The sequence below is a fragment of the Perca flavescens genome, chromosome 17 (genome assembly GCF_004354835.1).
Source record: "Perca flavescens isolate YP-PL-M2 chromosome 17, PFLA_1.0, whole genome shotgun sequence".
Classification (NCBI taxonomy): domain Eukaryota; kingdom Metazoa; phylum Chordata; class Actinopteri; order Perciformes; family Percidae; genus Perca; species Perca flavescens.
In genome coordinates, this window is record NC_041347.1 from 8,790,202 (window position 1) to 8,806,770 (window position 16,569).

Sequence of the window (16,569 nt, forward strand, 5' to 3'; positions counted from 1 at the left end):
TATACAAAGCTTCAAATTTGCAAATACTTAAAAAAATGTTTCTTGGGAAGGTTGTGTTTATCTGTTAATTGTTGGAATGACATTAGAGTCCCATCATTATACAATTCTTTTATTTTGCTTAGTCCTTTTTCTATCCAGTGTTTGAATCCCATATCACATCTCCCTGCTCTGAAGTTTTCATTTCCCCAAATAGGTGTAAAACCGGATAGTTTGGGAGCTTCATTTAAAAATTTGGGCCTCGTGCCAGATCGATATAGTATTTTTGAGGAATGGATTATGTGCATGCTGTTTGAGTATTTTGGTTGGTGCCAAGTAAAGGTACAAGTGCAGTGGCAGTTCTAATGTGTTATTTTCTATCTTTAGCCATGCTGGGCCCTCCGTAGTGAGTTGGGCTGCCCAATAGTAAAGTTTCATATGAGGCAGTCTGAGTCCCCCACATTCATATGGTAGGTGTAACAGGGAGAGTCGCAGTCTAGGACGCTTACTATTCCATATAAAGCGGGTGAAGTTTTTGTTAAGTGTAGAGAAGAAAGAGGTGGGCAGAGGGAGTGGGATGGACTGAAAAAGATATAAAAATTTGGGCAGGATAGACATCTTAATAATATTTACATATCCTATCATAGAAATAGGCATTGAACTCCATTTCTCCAGAGATTCTCCTACTTCTTTTAGCAGAGGGTCATAATTGAGTGATATAATATTTTCAATGTCAGGGGTTATTTTAATTCCTAAGTAAGTAAATCCTTCTGGGGCATTAGCAAACTTTGCATGGCTCCGGGGGGACTCTCTTTCTGCTCTATTTAGTAATAATAAGGCACTCTTGCTGTTGTTGACTTTATAGCCAGAAAACTAACCAAAACTTCCTAGATTTGTTAAAAACACAACAATATCATCTGTGAATAGAGACAAACGATGCTCCGTCTTACCTATAGTCATACCCGTGATTTCAGACGATTGACGGATAGACATGGCCAAGGGTTCGATGGCAAATAAAAACAATAGAGGGGACATAGGACAGCCTTGTCGTGTTGATCTATAGAGATTAAAGGACTTTGAAAATTAGCAATTCGTTTTAATTTCTGCTAATGGTTCAGTATATAATAATTGAATCCATTTAAGGCATGTTTCCCCTAAACCAAATCTTCTAAGTGTATTTAACAGGTACTTCCATTCCTAACCCTGCACAAAGCCATTTTGATCATCAGCGATCAGGATGGGAATAATAGTTTCTATCCGCTTAGCCAGCGCCTTGCATAGTATTTTGGTGTCACATGACATTAACGATATAGGATGGTACAATGTTCTTTCTGAGGGGGATTTGCCTGGTTTTAACAAAAGGGAAATTACTGCTGATCTTAAGGATGGAGGTAGTATTCCTTTTTCGAAGGATTCATGAAACATCTCAAGGATATGTGGTAACAATTTCCCCGAGAATTTCTTATATATTTCTATGGGTATGCCTTCAGGCCCGGGTGCCTTTCCACTACTCATATTCTTTAACGCATCTAATAGTTCTTCAATACTTAAATTTTTGTCAAGATTAGTCTTGGCCTCCTCAGTCAGGGTTGGGAATATAAGCCGGTTGTGAGCTATCCGGATATGCAGATTTACATAAATCTTCATAATATTTCTTAAAGGCAGTGTTTACTTCAACTGGATCTACTAGTTTTTTCCCATCTTCTAATGTAATGGAATTAATAGCTCTGTTTGTTTGTATCTTCTTAATTCTCCATGCTAACAACTTTCCAGCCTTTTCTCCCTGGTCGTAATATGATTGTTTAACCACAACAAATTTGAAGCTATTTTATTTGTAGTAAATTCATTGTATTGGGATTTCAATTGGAGAAGTTCCTGTTGTTTTTCCGGAGAATCACTGTCATAAAGCTGTTGTTCTAAGTCCCTTACTTTTTGTTCCAGGGTGTTTAATTGTGTATAATATAGCTTGGATTTGAATTTTGTATAGCTGATTATCTCACCCCTTAAATATGCCTTGAATGCCTCCCATTTTATTGAAGCACTAGTTTGATTTGTGTTTAAAGAGAAGTAATCATATATTTTTCCATCCAGAAGCTTCACAAAATCAGGGTACTGGAGCCAGCTAGATTGAAACCAAAATCTGGGAGGTGAGGGAATTATGTTAGGCACCTGCATTAGTAAGGAGATCGGAGCATGGTCAGACAACAGTATACTATCATACCAGCATTTCTCAACTTTAGATAATAGACCATTAGAGATTAAGAAGTAGTCTATTCTAGAGTATGTTTTAAATGTATTTGAAAAACATGAATAGTCTTTTTTTGTTGGGATTAAGATATCTCCAAATGTCACATAAATTTAGATCTACCATTAATTTTTTAATGATCTTTCTTGTTTGTTGATGGGAAGCATCAATGCCAGTAGATCGATCCTGTGCCGGGTCTAGTACACAGTTGAAATCACCACCAATTATGTATTGGCCAGGATAGGATGATAGCGAGAAAAAGCTATCTTTTAATGTTTCTTTTAATGTAGTGACAGGTTGTACACCACCCGACAGTTTCTGGACCTCATCTCTGTGGGCGGACTCGTCCTCTCCCTAGTTGAGTCCCGCCACTGGCATGTCATCAGCCAATGTAATCCCAGAGTTGGAGGGAGGGGTGTGAGGTCTGTTGTGGAAAATCTCTTTGGTGTTCGGTGATTAAGCTGGAAAATAAGTTTGTCTGACACGCTGGAGTTCTCTAAGTTATTTTCTTTATTCTTTTGCAAAAGAAGGAGACAGTTTAACAGACCGACAAGCAATCTGAGAAAGTGTGTCAGTGAACAAAGAAACTTCAGGGTTTTTATAGCTGAGCATGAGACGAGAGGGACTGTTTTCCTGCTGACACTGCTTCTTTTACTGCTGAGTCTTGAGCTTTTCGCGGAAGCCTTCTTCAGGTTGCGGAAAGCCTACTCATGTAGAGCTGAGCCCTGAGGCTTTCTGTGGAAGGTTTCCTCTAGTTGCGGAAAACATACTCAGCCCTCTGCTTCATGTACAGTGTGCATGAGGGAGACAGAGGGGGCCGCATAGGCTTGCATGACAGATACAGAAGAAGCTAAGATCACTTTTTTAGAGTAATAGAGTATTATACTAAATCCTTATAACTGATATATTATATTATATAGAAAACAGAGTAAATATTGTATAGTATAAAGTTAATATATATAAAATGATGAGAATATAAAAAAACATGGAGTTATGGATAAAATATGAAATATCACACATTAGTATGACTTATAAAAACTTTCCACTACAGGTCGTGTGTGAGTCAGTAGTGGGATCAGCATGCAGCCTTGGGGGGAGCCAGTGCTGAGGGGGAGGGGGGCAGGCACCAATGGTATTAGGTAAAAGTACTAATACCACAATGTAAAAATACTCTGTTACAAGTTAAAGTCCTGCAGTGAAAATGTTTCTTCAGTATAAGTCTGAAGGTATCATCAGGAAAATAGTAGTAAAGTATTAAAACCTTGTAGAATTTGTAAAGGATCCAACCAGTTGTGGTTTAATGGTCTAATCATGTCAGCTGGACTTGTAGGCTGTTATATTGTTGGCTAGTTTACTTTAGAATCAAATATCAGATTTCATATACTACATGTGTTTAGTGTGCAGAAATCTTAATGTGTAAAGTAACTAGTAACTAAAGCTGTAACAGATTAATGTAGTGGAGTAAAAAATACAATATTTCTCTCTGAAATGTAGCAGAGTAGAAGTAGAAAGTGGCATGAAAGAAAAGACTCAAGTAAAGTACAAGTACCTCAACATTTGGACTGAAGTACAGTAGCCTACTTGAGTTACATTCCACCACTGGTAAGTAAGTAATTTATTTGATATAGCACCTTTCACAGACAGAGTCACAAAGTGCTTCACACAGAAGACATTTGATTAAAATACAATAGAATCCAAAACAGAAAATAAACAAGCAACAACAAATGCAGTTCGAATGAGGATTAAAAGAATAAAACCCAAAATTACAAACATTAGACAAAAGCCAGTTGAAACAAGTATGTTTTCAGTTGCTTTCTAAAAGCATCAACCGAGAGACTGCAGAACGTAAGTTAACAGGAAGAGCGTTCCACAAGGTCGGAGCTACCACTTCAAAGGAAGGATCACCTTTAGTCTTTCAACGAGTACGTGGCACCACCGGTAGTTCCTGGTTAGAACGGCTGGACCAAGTCAGAAATATAAACAGGCGCCTGTCCATGCAATGCTTTATATGTAAGAACTAGAACCTTAAATTGGATCTTGAACTTTATTGGAAGTGACCTGTTGGACCTGGTCAACAGCCTAGCAGCAGAATTTTGCACTAGTTGCAGACGGTCCTGGGATGACTTCCTAAGACAAGTGAAAATGGAGTTGCAGTAATCAAGCTGTGATGAAACAAAACCATGAAGAAAGGGACCCCAAAAGATTAACAACTTTGGAGGCTGTAGTATTCGGAGCAACAATAAGGACTTCGGTCTTATCTTCATTAAGCCGCAAGAAATTGTTTGCCAACCAATCCTTAATGGAGGACAAACAATTGAGCAGTGCTGACACTTTGTTAGTTTCCTCCGAATTAAAAGATAGAAATGATAACGTATATCTCCAAATTGCCTAATTATGTGGCCTAGGGGAAGCATATACAATGTAAATAGAATTGGACCTAATACAGAGCCCTGCGGCACCCCACAGGAAAGAGCTGCGTTTTCAGAGGAATAGGGGCCCAGTGACACTGAATAGGTTCTATCTGAAAGATAGGAGGTGAACCAGTCCAGGGCGCTGCCAGAGATCCCAACCCAGCGCTTAAGTCTGTCAAGCAAAATGGTGTGATCCACAGTATTGAACGCTGCGCTAAGGTCCAACAGTACCAGAACAGAACATTTACCCGCATCAGAAGACATCATTAGATCATTGGATACTATTGTGAGTGGCTAAAACAGCAGAGAGCTGACTTTTTCTAAAATATTTGAAATAAAAGGCAACTTGGAGATTGGCCTATAGTTTGCGGGAATTGAGGGATCCAGATTTGTTTTCTTTAAAAGTGGCTGAACCACTGCATGTTTAAAATACAATGGGACACAGCCGGTTTGCAGAGAGCAGTTGATTATAGAAAGTAAACAAGTACTTACAGACCCGAGGACATTTTTAAGAAGGGAAGTAGGTATAACATCTACCGGGCTCGAGGATAGCTTCATACTGTACACCAAGTCAGTGAGTTCTAACAGAGAAATAAGAGCAAAACAGTTCAAAGTTAACGGCCGAGTGAACTGAAAAGAACATACCGTGGCAGTGGAGATAATGCTATTCTTGACATCTCTGATCTTATTTTCAAAGAACAAGAGAAAAAAAAAATTGGGATTACACTTGCTAGAAGCAATAAGGTTAGTAAAGTATGATGTCCTCGCCTCCTTAACCATGTTATTATATTCAAATAATAGCTCTTTGTGATGGATCCGGTGCACCTGCAGCTTGGTGGTTTTCCACTCTCGTTTAGCCCTCCGACATAAACGTTGAAAAGAGCGAGTGGAGTCATTTAACCATGGGGATGAATTAACAAAAGGGACGAGTCGCACTTTACTTGGAGCCACATTATCCAAAAGTGATGAGCAATACGTGTTGAATGAGTGAACCAGACCATTAATGTCAGTATTATAAGACAACACTGAACTTTGGTCAAATGCAGCAGAAAACCTAATTTAATATGCAAGACTTGCTTAGGCGTTACTTACTGGGCTGTAAATCCAAATTAAAAGACAGGCTGAATAAAATGCAGTCATGGTCAGTGGCATGCAACTCCTCAGTGCAGATAGAGTCAAGATTAAGACCAAGTGTAAAAACAAAGTCCAAAGTATGACCCCCAACATGTGTGGGACCAGACACATGTTGGATAAAATTAAAAGATTCAGTGACATTAAGAAAATCTGCGGCAAAGGTGCAGGAATTTTCATCGACATGAATATTAAAATCCCCAACCATAACCACTTTTTCCAAACCAATTATAGGACAAAAGATCACTGAATTCAGAAATAAAAGAACTGTTTGAACCAGGGGGCTGGTAAATTAAAACACAATAAAAAGGATTAGAACTACCGACTTTGGTCACCTGTAGTTTGAATGTGGAAAACACCCCACAGGTTACTGTCCGACTTTGAAAGTGTCTTTCGTACACCACCGCGAGCCCTCCTCCCCGGCCCGAGATCCTTGGAGTACTGATAAAATGACAGTCTGGTGGACAAAGAGTCAATTAGAGTTCCGAATTCCATGCTTCTCTGCCAAGTCTCAGTTAGGAATAAAAAATCAAGGCATTTTTCAATGAATAAATCATTCAGGATAAAAGACTTATTGGTGATGGAACGAGCATTTACCAGCGCCATCCTGAGAGGCACGGACTTACTGCTAGGCACAGCAGAAGCCCGGGCCAGTGGCTGCAGATACCTGGACACTGATCTGCTGGTACACTTCCCAGGGGTTGAGGACCTCACAGTTAAAATAGTCTGGATAGGAGAGAAGAGAAGAGGCTGTGTTGTTGCCAATGACAGTATGGGGGGTTAACACTGTTTCCAAGGCCTTGAGAAAAAGAGGGGGAAGTAACTAATTTCAACCGCAAGGGTGTTAATGGAAAGGGAAGACAGTAGGGGGGGCTAGTGCTGCAAACAGTGTCCTGAGGTGAGGCCATAGAAGGAGAAAGGGATTCCAGAGTCTGTGTGTGTGTGTGTGTTGTGTGAATAGTCAATCGTGTGGTGAGGACTGCACAACACGCTGGACGTTAGCGGCTAGCACCTGTGAGCCCAGCCTGTTAATATGAATGCCGTCTCTCATAAAGAGAGAATATCGATCCCAAAAGATTAAAATTGTCAACGAAACCAACATTGTGTGCCCCACATGCAGACTGCAGCCAGTTGTGAAGGCTAAAGACTCTGCTGAAGCGAGTGGCCCCACGGCCCAGAGTGGGAATGGGACCTGAGATAAAAACAGATCTGCCACATTGTTTTAAAAGCTTATAAAGTTGGCTAAAATCTTTTTTGGTCAGCTCCGGCTGTTGGCGGACTGTATCGTTAGTTCCCACGTGGACAATGATCCTTTTTATGGAAGTCGGGAGTGAAGGTAATAGATCCCAGAGTTTATCCCGGATGACAGTGACCGTGGCCCCTGGGGAGACAGTGTGCTGCATTGAAGAAACGTACACTCCTGATAATGGAATCACCGACGATCACCGTTGTAGGGGGGAAAAGCGGTTGAGGGGATGAAGACTGGGTGCTGACAGCCCCGTGGGTGGACCGAACAGAGAGTTGTAGTGGTGAAGAACAGGGCTGGGGACTTTTTAGAGGATGTCCAGCAGCAGACTCGGGACGAGGTAGACACCAATGGGAATATATAGAGATTAAAATTTAGGGCGGTGGTTCCCAAAGTAGGGTCTGAGGACCCCCAGGGGTCCTTGTGGAGGTTCCATGGGGTCCCCAGCCAAAAGGGGAGAAAAAATGTTTTACTTTAACTTTGACTATCATTCTATCCATAAGTAGCACGATGACAGAATGTATGACTATTTTGGTCATGGGATTCATACACGTTCTGTAATAAAACATCTAAAAGCAAAAAATCTATCTGACGGGGGACCCTGGGGCAAAATCTTAGCAAAGGGGGGTGGTCTAATTTGTGTCAGTTTAGGGGTCTTTGCAGGGATGGACTGGGGCTAAAAAACAGCCCTGGACTTTCTCCCAAATAGGCCCATCATCCGACCATTTGCCCGTAGCCGTGTGCGACAGACACTAGCCAGGATGTCCTGATACTATGCCACAATACTGTAGCCTATCAGACAAGGTATTCACAGCAAGAAACATCTCAAAATCACTGATGATAATTGGGTTTGTGTTTATTAATGAAGCCTCAGCCTTCAAATAAAAACTAAAAATGTACAATGCCATTACATCTGCATTGAAAATAAAACACAAATAATGAAATGTCACTGGCTACAGAAACCCCAAATTACACAAACTTGTAATTATAAAACAGTACAGAGTATTACTCTTTCAGAGATAAAGTAGGCTACTTGCTGTACCTGAACATGGGGATTAGATATATTGTAGGTCTATACCAAAACTACACTGAGAGTGTTAGTTACTATATACTATAACTATTCAAATATAAATGTATATAACATGTGTTGCTTTGTGTTAAAGAATTAGCATTTAATAACCTATTTAATATTTTCTCAATGTCATATTACACTTTTGATTCATATTAAGACTGTGAAATGATGAAAATGATTAGGCCCTTTCACAAACAACCACCAGGTCTTTGCCAGTTCCACAATAGTAAACACAAATATGAAAGACAAGGAAAAACTGCACTCTGATGGAAGACAGACAGAAAGTGTAAGCTAGGATTTTTTGGTTAAACTTTTGGTTAAATTTGGTGAGTTACTTCCCCGTTTGTTAGCACATATAGAGTGGTACCAATGCATGCCTGATGTTTTCCCATTTAATTTAATACCATGGTCTTCATCCTAGCAGCAAAAGTGAGCTCACTACAATCTCATATACAACCAAGTGAAATCGCGGTCAACCCGCGATTCATTTCTAACACGTTTATTGTTTCAACAGAAATTATTAAATACATTAAGTTTGACAGCACTAAATGGCACGATCATTTTTATAATCATGATGCACACTCATGTTGAGCTGACTATGCAATTCACTAAGATAGGGATAAAGGCAGCCTATAATGTTTCCTGCTCCTGGCACTTACCAGTATTGCTGATGTGAAATTAACTCACGTCTAATGATGTAGGCCGACTTTTCTTCTTCACTTTTATTTTTACACGTAGCATATAAGTGATTGTATTTGCGCCCCCTGCTGTTGGCTGTTAATATCGCTTTAATAGACTTTTTTTTTTTTTGTGCTGACGGCCGTCTGTTGGACAGCCGTTCTGGACTTTTCCAGAACGCACAGATTGTCAGTCCGTCCCTGGGTCTTTGTGTGAAACAGTTTGGGAACCACTGCTATAGGGGATGTGCAAAAGTTCACAGTATTAAGAATAAATTAGGAATTATGCAATATACAGACATAGTCCAAAAAGACATGTGTTTATGTAAATAGGTCTATTAGTATACTGAACAGAGCATAACAATTCAGGGGCAATTCCAGGATTTTTTAAGTGGGGTGGCACAGGGAGGGACCAATAACTGTATACAGTTTTCAGATAATAGGAAATAGAACAGAAATAAAGTGCAATACACAATTTATTTCTTCCAGCAAAAAGTGCTCTACAGCGAGTTCAATATGTTTCTACTTCTAAACTAGTACACAGTTGCCATACAATGTGTGTTTAAAGTATATATCCATTTACCAAATGGAAAGGCAGCAATTGGTTGAACAGGCAGCGAAGTAACAGTACTCTGATCCAATGGAAATCACATTTGTTAGATTGACAGCCCTCTAGCCCAATGGATTGGGGGGGGCAATCATATTTCAGGGGGGGCGGGTGCCACCCCAGGCTCCCCCTCTGGACCCGCCCCTGTAACAGTTGGAACCAGAACTTAACTGAACCCAACCTTTATGACACTGATCTCCCACCTGTACACACCGCTGTGTGTTTAATGTTGGATTCTGACTCACTGTTTAATCATGGTTGGGATTTAATCTCCCATCCAGTGCCATCCCATCGCTTGCCCAAGAGATGGCACCATTTGGACAGTATCAAACCTTGAAAGACTGAACAGTCTACAGTACATTCAAGTTGATTCGTGACATACTCAACATATGTCTACAATGTGCAGTAAAGCTCATTCAAGCTTTGTTGGCCCCTCTACTACTGTGCTCAACATAAATAACAAAATATCAAGAATGCAATATATACAGCAAATAAAAGACAATGGTGTATGGTGCAAATATTAGAGGGAAGGTTGGAGGTATTTGTCAACAGGAAACCTCAGAGGTGTAGTTTATTAAGATCTGTCCACGTTTAAGATTCTGTTAGCTTTAGGGGAAGTAACTTCTCTTTAGCCTCTCCATTCTGTCCCTATGAAGCCGCCTACACATGATCAGCAGTAAGACCGCTCTGCGCTGGCTGTGCCATTGTTTTTTTTTGGCAAGAGCGCTGGACACAACTCAGACAAAGTACTACCCTCGGTGTGGCACACCATCAGAAATTGCTGCCGAGCGCTGTACTCAAAGTTCAAATTCAGTGGCGAGAAAAAACTTCCTTTAAACAGGCAGAAACCTCAGACAGAACCTGGTTCTTGGTGGGCGGCCATCTGCCGAGATATACAAATATAGAGAAATATGAATCATAATAATTATAGCAGTTGGCATGATGCACAGTGGCAATTAAATTTGACTGTGTTGCCGCTGACTTTTGAGAGAGAGAGGAGGTAGCCAGACGCGATGATGATGATGATGTGTACCTGCGCTGTGCTTTGCCTCTGCCTGCACACTGCTCTGCGCCTTACCTCGACGGTTTACCCCGGATCATGTTCAGGTGGTAGAGCTTCCCTCACAACAGTTCAGACAGTCCATTGTCCGATGACTGTCATGCTTTATGATTGTACCATTGGTACCTGCAACGCCTGCTGTGAATGTCTATAGGCTTGGGAGAATGCAGCTTTAAGGTTTCACTTTTCATACCCGGAAGCTTCATCCTTCATTTTTATAGTTATGGTTTCAATTTCTAACACGTTGAAAAACATGAATGCAGCTTTAACTTAACTTGTTAAAGTCCTTAATCAAACATTTATGGCTTTACTTTTGGTTTGGTATGGATCTAATTCAGCAGTTTTACCCAATGTCACTAATTTCATGATCAGATCACTTCAAATAGGGTGAATTGTCCTAAAGTGGGACACTGCCTAGTCTCACATTGCCAGACCTTCCTCCACAGCGCTGTGGTGGAAGGTCTGGCTAGTCCACACAGCATTCTGGGACAGGAGAAAAACGTGCTCTGGTTTATTGGCATTTCTTCAAACCAATTACAATCGTCTTGGGTGGTGCTAAGCACCGCACGGAGCATCGGTACCTCTGCTAAATAGTCTCAGGAAGGAACTTGTTTTGGTGGAACATGTGTACGTTCAAAAGTAGTTTTAGTCGTGCAACAGAAAACTCAGATTGGACAGATAGTCTAGCTAGCTGTCTGGATTTACCCTGCAGAGATCTGAGGAGCAGTTAACCATAGTCCTCACAAATCCACCAGAGGTTAGAACGCCAACACAAAGGAAGAGGAAGGGGACACACATCCAGCTGAAAACAGGAATATCCGGTGGAATTTTCGGCGGCAACGGAACAATCCAGGAAGTGGAACGTGGTGAATATAGACTAGACACTGCCTAATGTGGGACACCTAAGGTCTAATGTTGGTAGGTCCACCATAAACACATGAATGCCAGTAAAATGATTGGTTGGCCAAAGCTGTGGTGTCATGTAATCAAAATCATATGACCTCTGAAATGTCATGTATGAGGGTGCAGCAATCATCAACAGGAAGCTCCTTGTGTGAAGACCGCCCAAAGGCCAATGACATGGAGTTTTAAAAAACTTGATCATGAGTATGAATTTGTTTAAAAAAAAGAAATCCTGCTATTTCTTGGCCTATTGTTCTTATGAAATGTTTGTCCATCCAAAAACAGTATAATGTATGTACGTAGAAACTATAAATATTTGTGCCAACAAATAAAATGTATTATATTATTATTACTATTATTATTATTATTATTACATTTCCTAGTGTCCCACTTTAGGAAATGTGGTTTGGAAAAGGGGGGCAGTATAATAATAATGTGGGACAGTGTTAAAGTCAGTCAAAAATATCTGGAGGGGCATGGATTGTGGGCCAAAAAGTATATACAGGTTTTTTGTGTTATGCAATATAGGGATGGTGGTTTGAAGGCTGTTTGTGGTCATGTGGATTAAAATTAAATGTTCAATTGTCTAAATTGCGAAACACATAGCCTACATCTGTATTTGATCTTGTATGCAGACCTGTTAGTTAGTGATTGGGATTTTGGCAATTATTGAAATCTTTAATGAAAATGTACAAAACATTATTATTATTATTCTTTATTGTTTTTTTAAATTATGATGTTAATAAGACGATTTGCGTTGAGCCCTGTTTCTGATCACCAAGCAGTGTCACACGGTGGCATCAGCTCAGTATTGATCCATCATCATTACAGCCGAGCGTTAGGCTTTGTGTGTGTTGTCCATTGTTTGAGCTGATCTAATCTAGTTGCGGCTTGAATGTGTGAAGGTAGGTCTGACGGGGACCCACACACATACAGGGTGAGTGACGTCAGCGGTGGCTCCAGTCAGTAGAAAGACAGCATCCCGTCCTCCCAGCCGCGCTGCTGCCGCTGCTGTTGGCCCCCTGCGCATCCCAGGTAAGATGCATGCTGTGCAGCGCTCCGCCTCACATTCTCAGCAGTTTATCCACCACTTCACATAGATTGGGAGGGTTATTTGTTAAAGTTACTGACCAATCGTTGGCACTTGTGTCTCTCCAGGAGCTTCTGTCGTCCGTTCTGTTACCCTGCTCTTTTCGGGACTATCACCATGGGGAGACTGGATGCGCTTCGGCAGTTTAGTTTGATCAAATGGCTCCGAGAGGAGAGACAATCGAGGAAACTGAGTCTCTTCATTGTTTTCGTCGCTCTGCTCTTGGATAACATGCTGCTGACTGTAGTCGGTAGGTACACTCTACTTTTCTCATCTCTTACATCTCTGCAAAGAGTTTCTTTTCTTCTTTGCGCAACAGGTAGTCCAGTTCCCCAGGTCTGTCCAGAGATCAGCGCTGTGTGCGGACCAACCCTCCATCAAACCCCTCATAACCATGTGTCCATATGTCTGGAATATAGTGCAAGTGGCAGGTTACCAAAGTGAACATTATTATTATCATTTTTACATTTAACTTTCAAATTGAATATCGAATGACTGAAAAACTACAAAATCAGATGTGAGCTCAGGTCATACATATATCGCTAACCCTGCACCTGACGCTGGCCGAGAGATAACATCCCATAATAGGCCTAGTGATATACTCTCTTAAGTAAAGTGTGTATTTCAACTTGAGTAGAGTCCAGGTGATAAAGTAACAACAGACAGTAGGTAGGCTATTCAAATACACTGTAGCCTATTGATGGTAATTCTGTCATTTTCCAAAACTCATTCTCGTAGCCTATAGGCTGCAAGCGCGTAATCGCCGCCGGGGACGGGCTCACGTCATCCCCAATATGAGAAAGGAAAAGTGTCCCCTCCAATATTTGTTATTACGATATCAAATTCCTCCAAGAGCCAAAAGAAAGATCCATGTCCAGTTAAACCGGCTCCAAAGCTCTTGATGCTCACTGGAGCAGAAGAACAGCAGCTGTCCGCGTGCACGTTCACAGCTGATCACGCACGTCTACATCACAGCTCAAACACTCTGTCTAATGTTCAATATAACCCAGTGTGTTACTGCTGCTGATGCTCTGAAAAACTCTCTCTCTCTCTCTCTCTCTCTCTGTGTGTGTGTGTGTGTGTGTGTGTCATTATCATCCCAATCATTTCCAGAGCACCCTTTGAAATACCTTTCATTCTTTTCTAAAACACATATCATATATTAAGTATTTTAATGACATAAAATGCATCTAATATATAATACACGTTTCTATTGATTTTTCCTTTAAAACATAATGGATATAAAATAATAGTTTAAAGGTAAAAAAAAAAAAACGAAGCGTGTGTAGGAAGAGTTAATGACTGAGAGCAGCATCAATAGTTTACATTTTTGACAAGTTGTGTTACGTCTGTAGGCAATCAGATACGTCTTTGTTGGATCACTGAGTCAGACCTGCAGCTTCCACACACTCTGCATCTGTTTCTGACAGCTGGAACCATTCTCATCTATTCATAGAATGTTATAATTTCATAGAGACAAGATCTTGAATTAAGGCTGTTAAAGCAGATCGCTCCACTAGTTTGAAACAGACCTTGGCACGTGATGCACAATTATTGAAAATGGTTGAATTGAATCATTGAAAATACCCTAAAAACAGAAAATGACATCTGTTGGTTACATACAGCCTTTAAAGTCCAACCCACATTAATATTATTAATATTCAATCACTGCAGTATTCAAAATCGTAGATCATATTTCATGTCCACTATCACAATCATTTATACTATTTGGATATTGTAACTCTATTAGTAACCAATCACACAAACTCATATTTTAAAGAGGGATTTCCAACAGACCTTGTTAACTATGTCTTGATTGGCCTTTGTTTAAGAGTGCTACATCATGAAGAGATCAAATAGCCAAACTGACCAAGCGTGTCCAGGAGCAGCAGGAGAACACAATGGGCCAACAATTTTGTTGATACGTTTGTTATTCACTGTCTGTCATGTGAGAAAATAGAACATGTTTCTGTGAAGAATCAAAAAAGGTAGATAGTTTTTTTTAATACCAGTTGCCTCAACCTGGTTTGTCTCACCAAATCACTCTGAAGAGTCTTGCTGTACAAATGTCTTTATTTTCTGTTACCAGCAGCAACATTTGCCCATGAGCGTGTTTCTGCCTGCCTGCATCATGTCATGAGCAGTGCTATATTACTCCCTCCTACATAAAGTTCCACTCAGCAATATAATAGAATGTCAGGGTGTGGGGTCGCCCCGTGGCCTTGAGGTTTTGGGTGCTGACCATGAAAAGCAAACCGGGAACCTTTGTTGCATGTTGCTCTGAGCTTCTTCCTACTCTCATTTCACCTCTCTGTTTAAAACTCTGTTTAAATAAAGCCATAACATTCAAAAAAATGCCATAAAAACAGAGTGCCAGCTTTTTGCACGGTAGAAGATGAATATATGAAACTTTTAGGCTGAAGCACTAAATGATCAGCCATATGGCTACACTTATGGCCACACATTCCATCAAAAGGAAATGATTTAGATGTAATCTGTCTAGTTTCCCCCAAATTCAGCCTGAACTTCTGAAACTTCTCCCACCACCCAATACAGTGGAGATGAATATAATCCTTCGTGGTGGTCAAAGCTGTGAAATGTCACGCACTTTTTTTTTACCAGCAACATAATCCACAGGGCTCACTGTCTACAGTTCCTATTATTATTGTGAATACCAAGGATGATTGTCTAGAGGAGGCGGGACATTGTTTCTGGAAAGGAATGATGTTTTTCTGCATTCATTCAAATGTTAAAGAGCAATTATTATACAACTTTTCTGGTCTTAGTTTTTGGTTCAGGACTCCTATAGAGCAGCCTGTCATGATTCACCGCACAACACACTTTGTAGATTGTCAGGAAACTCATACCGTCATCTGCAGCTCCTCTGAAAGCTTGGTTTAGGTTCCTTCTCCCCTTGCCCCCCCTCTTTTTCTTTTCTTTAATGTAATTTTTGGTGATGTGGTCATGGTGGTCTCTTTCTTTCTTTAGGTTAGTGCTTGTGATTAGCCCTGTTGTTCTCTGCTGACATAATTGCCGTAACATCATGCTAGTGAACATCAGTCAGTGGTCGGGTCATATTTCATTGCATCAATCTCCTCTCACCTCTTTATGCCCTCTAGTTCCCATCATCCCCAGCTACCTGTACACTCTGGATGAGTCAACAGACGTGGTGTTGAAGAACAGCACAGCATCACAGCCGGCAGCTCCAGGAACCTTTCACAGCATTGTGTCCTTATATGATAACACCGTGAGGTCTTCAGGTTCCAACACCACAGCCAGGTCTCCGGACCTGGTCCCTACGGCCCCCGCTGCCACACAGCTGCCACACAACTCCTCTGAATGCCCCCAGTCTGCCAGCACGCTGCTCAATGAGAATGTCAAAGTGGGATTGCTGTTCGCCTCCAAGGCCACCGTACAGCTGATTACCAACCCCTTCATAGGCCCACTCACAAACAGGTAGGTTTTTCTCTCTGTGTTTCTGTGTGGATACATTTATTACGTAGCATTTACAGCTGGGGAATTAGCTGGTTAAGGGTTTTCGCAGGCAACCTGGAACTTATGTAATAGCAGCCTGGAAATTACTGTCACAAAATCAGTAGAAGCAATCGAAATTCATGTAGTTGTCACATAATGAAGAGAAAGCCACAAGTTGCCATTCATCCTAGCATATAATTCCCTTTACTTTCTCAATCATTCAGTCACAACCAACATGAGGATAGATCTAGCTTTGAGGATAGATCTAGCTTTCTGGTCCGTACTAGACTTGGTTTGTTGCTGTCACTGTACTATGTGTTAAATACAGACTTTTCAGTGACCATCATCACATCTCTTTCCTACTGGTTACTTTAGAAATTGCCAATTGTAACAAATGCAATGTGTCTACAACTTCAATGTTTAGCTCATTTAAATACATGTGAAGAACATATTTGCAATAACTACAATGATGCTCTATGTGGCATTTTATGACATGATGCAAGAACTGTTAAAGAGACACACAAAAAACATTGGAGAGAAATGTATTATTATTTCATTTAAAGCCAAATAACAAAGGACAGAGCAAGACAATCACAGTATGACAGCTTTCCTTTCAGGCCACAGAGGCTTCCTGCTAGCTCAGGGCCAAATTCTCCTTTGTGTTTGGAAAGGCAGCC

At 40.7% G+C, this 16,569-nt stretch overlaps 1 protein-coding gene across 1 annotated transcript in view; it reads left to right on the plus strand.

Moving 5' to 3' along the window:
* Positions 1-12,309: 12,309 nt before the first annotated feature.
* LOC114572381 (synaptic vesicular amine transporter) overlaps positions 12,310-16,569 on the plus strand; it is a 33,342-nt gene continuing 29,082 nt past the window's right edge. Inside the window, exons 1-3 of the mRNA XM_028603990.1 lie at positions 12,310-12,363; positions 12,487-12,668; positions 15,538-15,874. Coding sequence (XP_028459791.1) covers positions 12,536-12,668; positions 15,538-15,874 — 470 coding nt within the window. The 5' untranslated portion in view covers positions 12,310-12,363; positions 12,487-12,535. The remainder of the gene's footprint in view (positions 12,364-12,486; positions 12,669-15,537; positions 15,875-16,569) is intronic.